Here is a 16,647-nt window from a genome sequence, read left to right on the forward strand (position 1 = left end):
ACAACAACCACTAAAATGTCAGCCACTAAGATGATGATGCGTTTAGACAAGGGGGCGGGCAAAGTTCTCGTGGGCCACATTTGGAATGTGGGAGAAGCAAAGATTGGAACCCTAGACAACAGAACTGCGAGGCAGGTTTAATAATAATAATGATAACACTTGCTCACTGTGCTGTGCAGAAAACCTGCTTTTGAATGTTGTAGTGATTTGTTTTTTTCTATACGCGAAAGAGGAACATTTTCAAACTGGCTGATTTTATTTTAATGTCATTTCATTGAGCCCTACTTCCAATGTTGAAAATAAATCCGTCATCTCGGTCAAAGTCGCTTTTCTTCCTCTTTGCATACATTCTTTTTAATTACCCTGCCACGTCCGATAAAGTCAACCATCTGATGACGCCGCAATGCATCAAAGAGGCGTGAAGCGAGCGAGCTTTCTTCAAGGCCACCTGCGTCCACAACTAGAGGCATGTAATCAAAACACATTTTCTTCACGGTGGGATTTTCCTGCTTCCTATTCAATTTTACGACTTCAAATGAAGCTGAGGAGGGCCAAATGCAACGTTGCTGAATACAAAGTAGGCGAATTGTCAGAGCCTCACTTGCTTGTTTACACAGAGGGCTTGGACCTCCTTTCTATGATGTAAAGCATGGCTGTCATTCTGGATCTTACAGCTGGAATTCTCCGAAATGCTGCCATAGCACCTTCGTTTCACATGACTTTAGATTAACATTTAATGAGTTTATATAATGTATGGACAGTTTTTCCACACAGGTCCAGATTAGGTTTAGACTTAGTTTCAAATGAGTTCAGATCAGATTCAGACTAAGTCTCAAATTAGTTCTGATCAGGTTCAGACCAAGGTTCACATTAGTTTAAAGTAGGTTTAGGCTGGGTTTCAAATGAGCTAAAAACAGATTAGATTGAGTTTCAAATAAGTGTAGATGAGGTGTAGAGCGAGGTTCAATTGAGTTTAGATCAGGCTTAGGTTGAAATTTTGAGTTTATAACATGATTTGAATGATGTTCAAATGAGTTTAGATCAGGATTAGACTATATTTCAAAAAAGTTTAGGTCAGGTTTAGATTATATTTCAAATGCATTCTGATCAGGTTTAGACTGAATTTCAAATGAAGTTTAAGAAGTAATTCAGGCTTTGGCTCAAATTCAGTTTAGGTTCACACTGAGTCTCAAAGTGGTTCTGATCAAGTTCAGACTGAGGTTCAAACGAGTTTAGGTCAGGTTGATTCTGGTTTCTAATGAGCTAAAATTAGGTTAAAACGGAGTTCAAAACAGAGTTTCAAATGAGTTCAGATCAGGTTCAAATTGATTTTCAAATAAGTGTAGATGAGGTCTAGAATGAGCTTGAAATGAGTTTAGATAAGGTTTAGGCTGAATTTCTTTGTTTATATCATGCTTAGAATGAGGTTCAAATGAGTTTCTATTAGGTTTAAACTATATTTCAAATGCATTCTAATCGGGTTTAGGTCTGAGTTTAGATCAGGTTTAGATTAAACTTCAATTGAGTTTAGATGTGGTTTAGAGTGAAATTCGACTGAGTTGTGATCAGGTTTACATTGAGTTTTAAATACATTTTGATCAGTTTTAAACTGTTTCACATGAGTTTAGATTAGATTTAGACTGTAGTTAACTGTACAACCAATATTATTGATAGAACATTTTGAAACAGCAAGGACAACTAAACCCAAGCAAATCTCAGCAAAAGTGATCGTGAACTGTCATGTTAAAAAACATCAAGAAGCTAAGCTGCAATTAGCATTGTTAGCAAAAGAAAGAAAAAAAACAACTTACATGGGTCGGATTTGGAAAAGGTGTCTCTGTCCAAGAGATTTCTGCAAGAGAAGAGAAACAGTTATAGGTCGGAATGCTCTTTTGTCCACATGCTAATGTAATTAGCATTGTGTATGACAAAACAAAAGTTTCATCACAGGCCTTCCTGTCATTTTTTTACTCATGTATTTTTGCCATTGGTGTCAGTGACTTGGTCCCGAATCTTTAGCGAACAGCGGGGGATCATTTTAAGACCAATATTTTTGGACGGCACAGGGGGTTACCTATCAGGTACAGTTACAAAAGGACACCTCGTCATTCACTGTCTTGGATTTTTTTTTATTTTTTTTTTATTTTTTTTTATTTTTTTTTATCAACTCCACAACATGATATCTAGTTCTCAATGGGGCCTTTTAAGCAGAGGTGTACCAATAAATAAATTGCACGCAGCTCGGAACAATCTTCATCTCTCTCAGGACTGGCAAAAATTCAATGAATAGAGATGAGATTTCCGGACAGAATCCAACCAAGCAACAGGGCGCCATTGTCATTCCAAATTCCTCTTGCACAGAAACGTGTGCGGGGCTAACGGAAGCGGCTTTGTGGGGTATTAGCTTCAGGATGACCTGACTCCTGTTGGAATATTGTCAACATCATTATCAAGGAAGGAAGGGGAAAAAAAGCCAATCCGTGACAGAGTGCCTCTCTGTGTATTAGCTTAGCTTCAATTGCCCTCCATAGTAGCACCTGCATCACTTTAGCCTGAAACAATGCCACCCACTTGAGAAATAAAACACATGCAGTTACTTTTACCATACTACTCAAAACTTCAGAATTTGTTTTGAACAATTATATCAATATGTAGCACAAAAAAAATAAAATAAATGAAAATTTAAGAATATAAACACAGTATTTCACATTGAAACTTTATGAAGTGCCAGTCCTAAAAGGAGTAAGTAAAACTAAAATCCTCCCCCTTTACCATTCCCAAAGATGACTTATCCTTCAAGAAGTGCACATTGTACATAATATATGCACCACAATCTTCCTACACTGTATATAAACGCCCACACACATATACTGCACATACAAACACATTGATGCCCAATTGTTCTTACATGAACGTACATATTATATAACCACCACTTCCGCCCATAACCACACTCTCTGTAAAGCATGTTTTTATATAGTTCTTCCTTTTAACCAATTTTTGACTGGAAATTGTTTGAACTCCTCACTCCGACTCTTCCGCAAAGTAACAAACAAAAGCCTTTCCTATTTGTGTGAATGTGTGGAAGTTTTAAAGTTGCACTTGTCCCTTCCTAATTCCAAAACAGATTTTGAAGGTTTTCTGGGACTTTAGATTTGATTATGATAAAGTGAAGGAGTGGCCATTTTTGGCTTTGTTGAGCTCTGAAGAGCAGTTAGTAGCAGTGCTGGAACTAACGCTCTTACATTCTTTACATTACATAACAAAACTACTTTTTTTGCTGTAACTTCTAATGTAACGCTTTACATTTTCCCCTTCTATAACGGCCCTATAGTTATTATATGAATGTTAGATAAGTTATGTTATGTGATCCAAGTGAAAAGTTTCACCCCTGCAGCGCCATGACAGATGTAATAATAATAATAATAATAATAATAATAATGATAATAAAAAGCAGCGTCGTGGCACGTAATTCTCGCAAAGTCCTGTCACGCGAGATCTTGTAGTTCTGTAGGAGGTGCGTTCACAGTACCTGAATGCTCAAGGGAGATGTTTAGAAGTGGCGGAGCTCTGTGAATCTCACTCTGCCTCATCTATCCTTCCCTCCTTCCTCTCTTTAGTTTTTCCTCTGGTCTCTTGAGATCTCTTGAATTTGTTGGAATTTAGAGGTTTCTGGGGTTGACGTAAGACTCTGATTTTGTAACCAGTTGGAAGGCAGGAAGTGTTTGGTTGGTGCTGGATCTTACTTTGATTTATCTTTCTTTTCTTTTTATCATTTCTGACTTTTTCCTCTGGTCTCCTGACCGTCTGAACCTCACGACTCTGGCGAGACTCTGAAGTATCCGGTTAAGGCGAAGGGTAATGAGATTTTTATTAGGTTTTAGGTGAATTAATGAGTATAAATTTACACCAGGGGTGGCAAACTGCGGTCCTCGAGGGCCGGAGTCCTGCAGGTTTTATAGATTTCCCTACTCGAAGTGCAGCTGATTCCAATTAACAGGCTCGTTATCAGGATTCTGCAGAGCTTGCTGATGAGCTGATCATGAATCAGCTGTGTTGAAGAAGGGAAATATCCAAAACCAGCAGGAATGCGGCCCTCGAGGACCGGATCTCGCCACCCCTGATTTACACGTATTTGCACGCACGCACGCACGCACATACGCGCATACACGCACGCAAACGCACACATACACGTAAAAAAAAAAAGAGAAAGAGAGCAATGATGATAAGACGTTGAATTGGTAAGACTACCACAAGACTACAATTCTGAGCTCTCTCTAAAAGAAGAAGTAGAAGAAGAAAAAAAAGAAAAGAAGAAGAAGGAAAAAAAAAAAGAAGTGGCGGAGCTCCGTACCGGTGCGTTCCGGCCCACTTAAAACACTGCATGCAACGATATGGAGCGTGTATAGAGCAGCGGCATCAGCCCTGTAGCTAAATTGCTTTGTGCTTAAAAAGACCCTCGGGAGGCAGCTCCGACATGAAAGCGAGTGGCCTCGTACCTCCTAATTCCTTTCTTCAGTGACCTGGCGGGCTTCCCATGACTACAGGGGATGCGCAAAAAGTGCTTCCATTACACTTCAGCAAAATACTTCTCTTTCAACAAGTCTCAAAAACCACCTCATGAGAGCCAAAAAACTTGTTTTTTCAATATTTGAGAGTTTATTCGAAAAGCCTATATTTCCATTCCAAGCGCTTCCCTTTGCGCAAAGCTGAGGGTAATGGAAATGGAAAGAGGAACAGGCTAACGGATCAGAAGTTTGAAAGACTTCACCATTGGTTTGAGAGCTAGAAAGGAAGAAACACACAGATGGAGAGTAGAGAGAGAGAGAGAGAGAGAGAGAGAGAGAGAGAGAGAGAGATCTGTTTATTGAGGCTGAAAACACTTCATGTTCATCCATCTTTTGTATTTTATTTGAAATGGCCAGATGTGAGGTAAATTTGCATAGTTTCTTTTTGTGAGACTGAAAATAGTTTGCTTGTCAACGTTGACGATGTCTGCAGTTATTATTATTATTATTATTATTTAATTTCATATTGCACAGTTACTTTTGTTTGAAGAGAAGTTGGCAAAAGTAAAGATGCCTGTCAAAATTTCTGCATGTTTTATAGTTCAAATACATTTCATAGTGTTAGCACTGAAGGAGTTCTCTTTTCTCTTACTGTACGACAGAATCACAAAAACTTTTATATATATATATATATGTATATATATATATATATATATATATATATATATATATATATATATATATATATATATATATATATATATATTGTAAAGTAGTTACTTTCATAATTTAATGACTAGTAAAGTAACTATAACTCTACTTTTCAAAAGTAACTTGAACAACACTGGTTACTAGCCTAAGAATTAAAATTCCAACAAGATCCAAGCAAAACTCAACTGTCAACTCAACTTTATTTCTAGAGTACTAACAACAATCGTAGTTGTGTATACAGACAGGAATTTATGGATAGACAGAAATACGGATTTTGCCATGATAGTGTGGACTGTGGCCGCTGCTTGAAAATGGCAGATTGTCACCTCGCCTAGCTGCCAAGTCACGGGTAGAGAAATTTGATGTGGGGTAGGATTATGTAAATCGACCCCAATTTTTACGGTAAGATGGACAAAGACACATTTTCAAAAATAGACAGATTGTTGTTGTAAAATTCTTACTTGATACGTGGATAGGCCCTAAAAACACCATTTATTTTTATAGCAAATGTAAAAGTCACTTTTACATCATATTCCCCTCTAAACTCGTGGAAAAGCAATTTGAATAAAAATTCCTTCACATGCTCATGAGACATTTACTGCTACTGTGGACCTGCAGAGATAATGAATAATGAAGGAGATGTAGGAGAGCAATGAGAAGGAGACACCTGGTGCCACCAAAGTGAAGGTCAGCAGATGTCTCTGTGGCTAATCGAGCAGCAGATGTCTTGCAATCTGCATCAGCACTTGTCACTCAGTGAGGAACTCAGTAAGTGAAAAAACAAAACAAAACAAACAAAACTGTAAGCAATCCCATCTAATTATAAAACACATTCACTCTTTCAATCGTGAATGTGAAAGGTTTTCATTATTATATTATTATTATTATTATTTGAGTTTGGATTCACAATAGTCTTCAATTATAAATGAACAAATATGATCAGAAATACTTAAATTGTCACACAAAAATAAAATCAGCAGTGACTCTACTAACTATGCCTACAATTTGTAGTTGTTTCATTGTAGGTTATGTTTATCTACAAAACATCTTAGTTTATCTTAGTTAGACACGTAACATAACACAAAATGTCCATATTTGGGTTCCAAAAACGAAATGACAGCCATCTTGTGAGTCCTCCTACGTCCTATGCTCACGCACCTTTCAACCTCACTTGCGTTCTTCCCGTTTATTGAATTAAAGTATTGCCTTGAGTGAAACTGGAGTCTTTGTAAAATAATGTGCACTTGAAATGACTCAGCTGACCTCCGCCAGGGCTCTCCTCTCCGTCCGTTTGTCAGTCCCTCCCATTTGCTTTGATTGTGCCCAAGCTGCTCGAGGCGATGTCGGCGAAAAGAAGCGCCGCTCAGAGAGCGCTAAGTGAGTTGGAGAAGCAGTGTCTGTACTCACTCGAGAAGAAAAAAAAAAAAAGGGCCACGGGGTGCAGGAGAAAGCTAAGTAAAGGAAACTTGAAAATGTAAACCCTCCTTCAATGGCTCTCCTGTTGTCTCTAATGTCATACGGGAACTTTGCAACTCTCCAGCGATGCTCCAGACTTGACTTTCAAGCCCTCATTTGTCCTTCCAAGAGCCAATGAGGGAGCAGATCGTACAGGAAGTAGCCAGCCGTATTCGAGGCCATTGAAAATTGGAAGCCATTATTCTCCGAGAAGGTAGAGCAGGATTAGAAGACGATACATTACTGAAGTCTCCGGTTTCTGAACTACTCAGCAGCCACATGACCAAGAAGATGTTAAGCTAACATTGTTTGATGAGCTATACTGGATACCTTCTCATGTTTACTTTGCTGGCTGGTTGCCAAGTATAATTTCCAAGTATAATTTGGCAGCTTGGTGACGAAGCGCTGAATCCTTATGGGCACCCTTGCATTGTTGCAATGCCATAGCCCCGCCCCCACTGTCATCATAGTGACAAAAGCCGTCCTCCGTAGTGATGGGCATTACAGTTCTTTCAGGTGAACTGAATCACTAGACTCCTCCCACATTCCAAAGACATGCATGGCAGGTTAATTGGGTGCTCCGAATTGTCCCTAGGTGTGCTTGTGAGTGTGGACGGTTGTTCGTCTCTGTGTGCCCTGTGATTGGCTGGCAACCAGTTCAGGGTGTCCCCTGCCTACTGCCCAGAGCTAGCTGAGATAGGCGCCAGCACCCCCTGCGACCCTTGTGAGGAATAAGCGGTCAAGAAAATGGATGGATGGATGGATGGATGGATGGATGAATCACTAGAATCAGTTCATTTAAAAGAACCGTTCAAAAGATTCGTTCACCGAATCGTTAAGCGACCCCCCTCCCCCAACCCACGCAGACGCTGACAAAAAAAAATATGGTATGGCAGTACGTTCACTTAATGAATCGTACGCTAATGGGAAATGGAGGAAGGACGTTCACTCACTGACTCGTTCGCGAACCGGAAATGGCAACAGCCGCAACACTCATTCAGTGAATTGTTCATTCCTGAACCGGAAATGGCAACATGTTCACCCACTGACTCGTTCACTTACTGAACCGGAAATGACAACACACTCATTCACTGAATCATTCCTGAACCGGAAATGGCAACGCGTTTACCCATTGACTCGTTCACTTACTGATCTGTTCAAGTCGTCGCTAACGTGAAGCTTCCTCAGGTACTCGTTCCTGAACACAAATAGTGAGGCTGCATGTGTAGTAAAATCCCGCCCACGTCTGATGCTAGCTTCTGATTGGTCGTTCGCGAAGACTGACGGCATGAGCGTGGGTGCTCTCAAATGAACTGAGAAGAGAACGAATCACTTCAAGAAGTGACCCGTTCACTCACGTTCACTGAAAAGATTCATTCTAAAGAACGAATCAGTCGTGACAGACACAACGCTAGTCCTCAGAATTGAGAGAAGCGTCAGATAAGCTAGTGTTACACCCAATTCCCATTGACTGCGGAGCGGTTTCCGTACGGAATCCGCAAGGGCTGCAATTCATAACGCGTGCGTTACGTGAGCTGTACCCGCCAGACCACAAGATCACGGGGGTTTACACTGGAGAGTTGAGTTCATGCGATAACAACCGTGTATATCGAGTCCTATTTTGTAAACAATAGCAACACTTGCCTGTTAGTCACATCAATATGCTTTTTGGACATTATTTCTGGGACTTCTACCATGGCTGTTCTACCATGGGTAAGAACGTTTTGTGTTTAAATAGTATTATTTTGTCATGTTTAATTCATTCTGAGCTTGTTCTTTGTCTTTTAAATGTCAGACTCATGCCATGCTACGTAGTTAGCAAGCTTCCCTCCCCCCCAAAAAATGAGTTCGTAAGCAGTTTTATTTTGAAATATACCGGATCTACCTTGATGCAGATGCTTGACTTCCTGTTCAGCTTGTGTAGTTTCTTCAGCTTCATAAAATTCGCATGCAGAAACCTTCTGGAGCGCTGCATCCGATCCGCACCGCATACACACTGCATTGCAGCTGGTGTGAATTGACTCAAATGCTTTCTATTCCTTGCAGCGTCCGTACGGATGCCGCCCCTCGTCCGTTCCGCAGTCAGTATGAATTGGGCGTTAGCCAGAGTTAGATTCAGATAAGATCAAGTTAAGTTAAAGTTTAAACAGTACAACTTTTAAGAATTACTGCGCTACACTAATTAGCAAGTGTATTTGGAGGATTGGTTTAGTTTATTCTTTTTTTTTTTTTTTTTCCTTTCGGACACATTACAGTTTACATCAATCACATCACATCATTTGCAACATTGACATCCGAAAGAAGGGCTGACGGGTAGAAGCCGAAGCTTATTCGAGACCCGTCCCCATCGACCCATTACTATAACGCATCAATCATATACATTATTTAGAATAGTCATTAATTTTTATCGTTATCCATCCCATACTATCCCAGACACTGCTCGCTCAGTTCATCTTGAATGTCCGTGTGTAGATTGCGGCTAGTCCCAGTCATTTGGCACTGGTGAGTCGGTCCCCAGACGCCACCAGCAAGCCCACCCCGCCAGGCGAGCAGCCAAGGCAAGCGCAATTCTTCTCTTTCACCAGTAGGGTCTTCGCTGACCTCGGATCAGCTTTCACACATGTTGTGCTTTCCAGAGTAGATCGGCTTGCATTCGGCCCATTGCTTTCAAGCAATTTCAGCACTCGATTCTGGTCAGGTAGCACCACTGGTTGCTAGCATGTTGTGGATCTGATGACTCCTGTGCGCTGCCCAGCCTAGCTCACCCAGCAGAGCGGCCCACGCCAGCTGCATTCCAGGAACCAGACCACCAACCCCCATTTTGCGTATTGACAGCAGATTCATTGGAGCCACAATACAGCCTTATCATGTAGCCTTGACTGTTAGAACAAATGTCCAAACGGAATTCGAGCCAGACAATATTTAGATTCAAACGGGAACAGCAATACATGTTATCAATGCAGGTGTATAAACAAGAGTTAGCCTTGGCAAAGTCAGCAAGTAATCATATACAACTCCAGCTTTGGGTAATTAGTGATGTTGTTGTTGTGATATTGTGAATTACTGTTGTCTCTCAAGCGCTGCCAATTCCTCAGCTCCTTTCACGATTCGTGTTTTTAGTTGACCAGAGTTATCTTTAGTTTGAATAAAAATTCGGCAGTCTTTTGTCCACGTGCTTTCGATAAGTCCATTCTTTCTCATTTGTCGAGCCTTTTTGGCGATGTCAGCATTTCGTTTGGTGAGGTTTTCGTTGATGTAGACATGTTTCCCACGAAGCTTGTGACGGTCTCTCAGAAGAGCAATCTTTTTCTTTCTGTCAACAAACCTGATCAGAACTGCCGGTGGTCGTGTCCCTCCAGTTGGAAGCGAAAAGCACATCTGAATGTGCGCAGGATCAACAGTTAATCCCAAATCTCTGAGTTGAAGTGTCACTTGCTGTTCCACAGTCTCGTTCCCTGAATATTGGTCAGAATCTTCCGTGCTCGTGCTAGCCGCAGCTCTCAAAGGGCCACGGCGCGGCTTGATCTTGATACCGGTGACTATCACATCGTTGATACGAAGATTTTGTTCCAAATCATCCACTTTTTGTTCCAAGGCAACAATGCGTCGATCTTTTTCCTGTGTCTCTTTCTTCAATTGCTGTATTTCCTGAAGAAGTGGCTCAATGCTCTTCTTCATTTCAAGTAATTCGGCAACCATTCCACTGAGTTTTTTAAGAGAAGATTTTATCTCCTCATTCTCGTCAGCTCTTTTTCCGCCAGGCATTCTGCAACAATGTAGTTAAAAATCCCAATGCAAAAATCAACAAGTAGTTAGATTCACGAGCGAGTGCAGGAGCAAGTACAGATGCGTCCTTCCTCAACAGATGCGTCCTTGAATTGGTGATGATGAAGTGCTGCCTCCATGATGAAAAATACAATTGAATCTTTATGGGCGCTTGCTTTATGGGATGATGTAGTTGAATGAGCCAGTGGTGGCTTCATTTGCAGTGTGGATGTGGATGGGTGAACATTTCTTGCTCTGGAGAAAGATACAGAGTCACAACAAGTCTTAAATAACATCACAAAAAGTGGCTAGATGGGCCACTTTTTGGGAAAAATGGTCAGCTAGCAGGTCTCAGAAAAGTGTCCAAACATAGAGACAAATTCACTCCCTTTGGCGCTACACCCTACCTTCACAACTGGTCGTCATAGAAACGGAAGCCACACAGTTACAAGTTCATGTTTAGTGTGCTGTAGCTCTTGAAAGAAAGCACACTGACATTCTTTCATCAATACATATACAGAATAGTGCTTTCATGAAGACATAAATAAGTGGTAGCCCTGTATTTTAAAGAAAATCTTGGCAGTTTAGCGAGGTGTGATGTTTTTGTTTTCAAATTTGGGAGAGCACCATAAGGTGAAGTTTGAAGTGATGGAATTGGATGTGTTAGTGGAAGAGGCAATCAGGATATTTATCGAGAATAGAAAATAATCTGTCAAGATTAATAGTTACTTAGCAGCCACAAGACGACAGCAGACCTAAGACCTCTTCACTTCACTTCAACATAGTTTCTTGGCAGTTGATCAGCTTTCACATTTATTTGCGTTCACATTTAAGTTTATGCCTCTTTTTGAGCATGCAAACCTCTAGTATAAAAGCGCACATTCTCACCCAGACAGACAGAAAATCCTGTTGACTATTGTCTAACTTTGATGGAGTGAAATGTGGAAAAAAAGAGCCGATTTTGCTGCGCTCAAATCCGCTGACAGTGAGAAGTTCAAACTGCCACCGAGGGAAAAAGCCTTCAAATGATGTAACACTTGTAAACTTGTCAGTCATTTCACATTTCCAAAACCAGTGGGGTGTTCAGAAGAAATTCTCCTGAGCCGGAGGGTCCATCTGAAAATAGTGACAAAAGCAGCTTGAGCCCTCTAAGCCAGGAGGGTTTGCCTTGTTTCCACTCTGGGCTTTTTCTTGTCATTCCTGTCAACACTTTGCACTGTGTTACAAATGATTCAAGATGAAGCAACGAGCACAATCAGCGATCGTACAGGCGTGTAGTTGAGTTCCTATTATGAACACGTCAAGTCATCAACATTAGACAATCTCACAATTCCGCTGACCATTTCAATTTCATATTATTCATGATTTTTTTCCTCTGATCTGCAAGGATCTTTAAATCATCAAATGTATGTAATGTATGTCGTAATAATAATAATAATAATAATAATAATAACAATAATAATGTTATTATTATTATTATTATTATTATTATTAATATTACTGCTTTTATAATGCTTTTGTTCGTCAGTGCATTCCAATTAAGACTTACATACTTTCTGTGTGCAGGCTGACTCCAAGGGAGCGTCAATCAGAAAGAGCCCGGATTGTGCTCCTGACGGCGGTCACATCCAAGGTAATGACTCTCTCGGGAGCAGATTGATTGTGTTAGTTATCCTCCCCACTCTCCCTCCTCCCAGCTATGGAATGTATTGATTGGATGCCGCACTGCTCAAATCAATCAATCACTGTTATTGAATGGCTATAAAGTGCACTGCTTCCAAACCTTTACTGAGCTGTCGTTAGAAAAATGGTACACAACTGAAGAAAAATGTCAGAAAATATGCATATTGAAGCACAGTAATAATGGAATACATAAATAAATAAATACATCTGCTGCTGGATCAGAGGAGCTCCGGAAGCCATTTAGCATGCAAGTTAGCTGAAGGGTAGTGCCTTCTGTAGCAGCATGGGAAGCACCCCGACAGGCCACCCAAAACTTTAAGCGGATAACCCTTTCAAAACCCTGCATATTGGCAATATTCCTGTTCTGTAAACACGCGCAATCACTGGAATATGGTCTTATTTGGGTTTAAAAAAAAACAAACCCCGAATAACACTCTTAGGTTACCCCTTTCATAACGCCAATTTTTGTGCATATAAATGCATTTGGAATACTTCAATCGGGGCTTCTTTTTTTTTTTTTTTTCTGCTGTGCGCTATTTTCTTCTTCGTCTTCTAATTCTTCACTGATTTGATTCGCAATGAATCTTGGTCTATGTAGTCACAGCTTGTATGCACAGCAAAAACGCCACATTTTGTGACTATATACACAAACAGTAAATAAAAGTATATAAGTCCGTGCTTCTGGCGTGTAACCCACCAGAAATACTCAAGCCGATGTCAACAGACATGACGCTTGCAGCAAGGAACCACACTTCTGGAGCGAGGAGGAAACCGACTACTTTATTTAGCGTGGTGATGAGTGACAAATATAATGTCTTTTATTGAATGTATAGTAAGTTCAAAGTGGAAATTACGTTATTTACGTTATGACGTCCACTCATCACGGTTGAACGGAATATTCCAATTGAGCACAAATGAGCATGTAACTACCTCGATTGTTTCATGTAAATGTAGTCATTGTCACAGAACACAGTAGACTGGAGGTCAATTGAAAGATCAGTCAAAAAGTTCGAAATAGGCTGACAATATGGAGAACTGCTTTGAAAATGGCTGGCTGCATGGCAGTGAATGACTCCTTCACTTTTTTATTATTAACTCATTCGGAATGCGTTAACAAACCTCTTCTTGGTGGTGTGCCAAATTCAAAAGACATACAGAATTTAAATGTGGTGGCCTCTGAACCTTGGCATCAACACAAATCGCAAACTTGGCAGCTCAAGTCTGACTCGAGTCACGTCATGTGACCTGCTCGCCCACGTCTGCAGATCAGACTGTAGTAACAGCTTTGTGAAGAGTCATCTTATCAACGGCTTGGCGCAAAGCCTTCTGTACGAGGAAGGGGATTCACTGGCTGACCCTGGAACCAAACCAATCGCGCAGCCATGTGCCGTAATGGCGATACACACTTGCTTTGATAAGACCCTCGCCTGATGCCCACCCTCATGTCACACTTTTTCTTCATTCAGTGGTCTCTTGCAGCAATATTGGCAGATAATATAAGAAAGCCTGAAGGGCTGCACGCTACAATCCAATTCCAAGTGCTCGGCAATCTCGGAGTTTCAGGCTGACTAAATGAATTACACAGCATTGTGAAGTCTCTCTGCTACACAACACCCACTTGTTTCTTTTGTCTCCAAATACACGTTGACAGACTGTGTTCTATGCTGTCATTTATTATTATTTGAAGCAATTATCCAGTTTTTTGGGGAGGCTCAACTAGCTGCATTTATAATGAAGATGTTGGAAATTTTTGTAACTGACTGTAGTAGTGTTAATTTCGTCAACAAAAACTAAACAAAAATAATTTCGTCAACAAACATTTTTCACCTGAAAACCCTCATTAACAAACAATAACTGGGACTAAATCAGTATGCATTTTCGTCGACTAATGAAGATGAGAAGAAAACGTCCTTCACTTAATAAGCATTTGTCCAAGGACATTTTAGTTCACCAACAAAAACGAGATGGAAATGAAATGATTTTGTAAGATCTTGTCTCTGCTAATCTGTCACGTCTGTGGCACTGTCATGTGACACACATCACAAACACATGGGACAGACAGGAGGTGGATTCATGGTGAAAGGTTGAAAAAAAGAAAAAAAAAAGAAATGTAAAATTATAGTTATAATTTAACATTAATCCAACAGCTATAATGTTCCAACAATAATGTTAATCCGACCGGTAACTAATGCTGGCTAACTTACTAGCTCATAGGATGGAGCCACAGTAGCCACTGTAATCGTGTGTTGTTATTCTTGTTGTTTTTCATCAAAAAGATGAGTGAAAAATTTATGTGAAATAGTTTTAGATCCGAAAAGGTTCAATATAAACTGCTGACAAAAAATATACAAGGGTAAGGTAGTTGTCCTGACTAAAATTAGACTAAAACGCTGATAGTTTCTGTTGACTAAAACTAGACGAATAAAATTAGGTTTTCTTGGACTAAAATAAAGACTAAAATGCTATATTTATAGTCAACTAAAAATGGATTAAGTAAAAATTAGATGGGGTTGACTAACTGTGATAAAATCTAACAAGCGTGACTGAAATTGGACTAAAACTGAGACTAAATTTAAAAATGGCAGACAAAATTAACAGTATCAAGTAGAGCCCCCGACTCAAGTTTCAATGATCAACACAAAACTGGGCGGACATGTCAATTATAACAGGAAACAAGAAACAAATCAAAGGATCCATGCCAGACATTCAACAATTCCAGGGCTCACACTTGGACAAAAATAGTTATTGCCACATGTTTTGATTCATTTCAATGGACATGGTGTTGCTCCTTCAGGTGTGAATGATTTGGTCACCTGGGGATTGTAAAATACAAGCCTGGCAAGCCACGGTCTGGACAGGCTTCTATAGACTATATGTTTGGCCCGGTCCAAAACAAAACATGCAATTAAATGTGTTTATTTGCTTTTGCTTGTTGTGAATTGAGTTGAGGTTTGATCGCAAAACAAACCAAAGAAATCGTCTGCTATCTTGAAAATATCTCCTAGCAGCACTGTGTGTGTGCAAGTTTTGTCGTGTCTCGCATTGCTCCCCAGAGGTCTGACCTGTGTGGAAATGAGTCGCTGCGCCGGAGTCTGAATCAGACAATCTCTCCCAGCTCACAGGCAGCAGAAATTATTTTTCTATCCTAGAAAAGTATGGCCAGAAGCAGGTCTTTGTTTGGAGAGACATTAATGACAAACAAGGGAGCTGCAGACCGACATTGCCTGGAGGCATCAACACACATCGCAAGCTTTAAGTACAAAAGGGGGAAATGATCGTGCATCAGGAGGGAAAAACTCAAGTCCAGCTGCTCCTCACCACCACGTTTGTGCAAAATGCAATACAGTACATATTACAAGTTACATATCACAGTAGAGTAAATTTGACTCTATTTGAGAGTAATATTTACACTTGGAATAGAGTGAAGAATTGGGAAAAAATAAAAAAATAAAAGTGACTCAAGGTAAGAACAAACTCACAACTTTCAGCTTGGGAGACAGCCAACCTACTACCTGAGCCACCCAGCTCCTGCTTTTTGCTAGGATATCGCTTGTCGAATTCCTCTCCAACAGACCAAAAACAAGTTTTTCTCGCTTGGAGAAAAGCAAACAGTAGGGGTGGGGGCATAGCTCAGGTGGTCGTGTGGCAATCTCCCAAGCTGAAGGTTGTGAGGTTGTTCCTCAACCATTGAGTGAGTTTTATGTATTTATTTTAATTTTTTTTTTATTATACTCTCTTCCTAGTGTAAATATTAGTTTACTCTAAAACTGAGTGAGTCTATTTGGTCTCTATCTAAATAGAGCCAAATTTACACTACAGAATTTACCGTGCATGTATCTTCTTTGAACTAGTTATATGACAATATTGATTTATATGAACTGTAACACTACTTTTGCATTACTCATGCAGCGCTGAACTCCCACTCTCTTTTGATGGCGAATCATCAAAGAATGCTGTGCCCACATTAAACGCTGACACTTTTCTGTGTAGGATAGCCGCTTCCTATTCATCTGGGTGAATTCCGTAGTAGGAGTTGCCAAAGTACAAGCCTTGGAATTTAGACAAAGAAGGACGATATTGCCTTGATGGCTCATTTTTCACTCAAAAACTGTATTCATGTATTTTTTAATCAGGATAATGAAACTATTAGAGGATGGATGGATGGATGGATGGATGGATGGATGGATGGTTATTCCTAATAATGGGTGTTACAACTTATGCTGATAGTCGTCACAGAAAACCCACATATCACGACTCAGTTTTTCAGGAGTGTGAATTTGTTGACATTGTTCTTACATAGAGACCCATCAAATACAGTAAGTGCCAATGTTCCACCCATTCAACGGTTTCTTTAAATCCAAAATGATGGACTTTTCCGCTCAATTTCATGCATATGCATACTATGATAATAGACAAGTCTACCCAATTTTGTGCATCTGGATTGGTCAAACGAGAGCCTGGGGCTCATTTTTCCAAGCGATAGAAGGGCCCTCGGCTCGAATCCCCTATTTTGATCATCAAACAA

At 40.2% G+C, this 16,647-nt stretch overlaps 1 protein-coding gene across 2 annotated transcripts in view; it reads right to left on the minus strand.

Moving 5' to 3' along the window:
• Positions 1–16,647, minus strand: part of cpne5a (copine Va) — a 130,493-nt gene that overhangs the window by 88,167 nt on the left and 25,679 nt on the right. For both annotated transcript variants that reach the window (XM_077514171.1, XM_077514172.1), the window contains exon 4: positions 1,812–1,852. In XM_077514171.1, the coding sequence (XP_077370297.1) occupies positions 1,812–1,852 (41 nt within the window). The remainder of the gene's footprint in view (positions 1–1,811; positions 1,853–16,647) is intronic.

The sequence above is a fragment of the Festucalex cinctus genome, chromosome 2 (assembly GCF_051991245.1).
Source record: "Festucalex cinctus isolate MCC-2025b chromosome 2, RoL_Fcin_1.0, whole genome shotgun sequence".
NCBI lineage: Eukaryota > Metazoa > Chordata > Actinopteri > Syngnathiformes > Syngnathidae > Festucalex > Festucalex cinctus.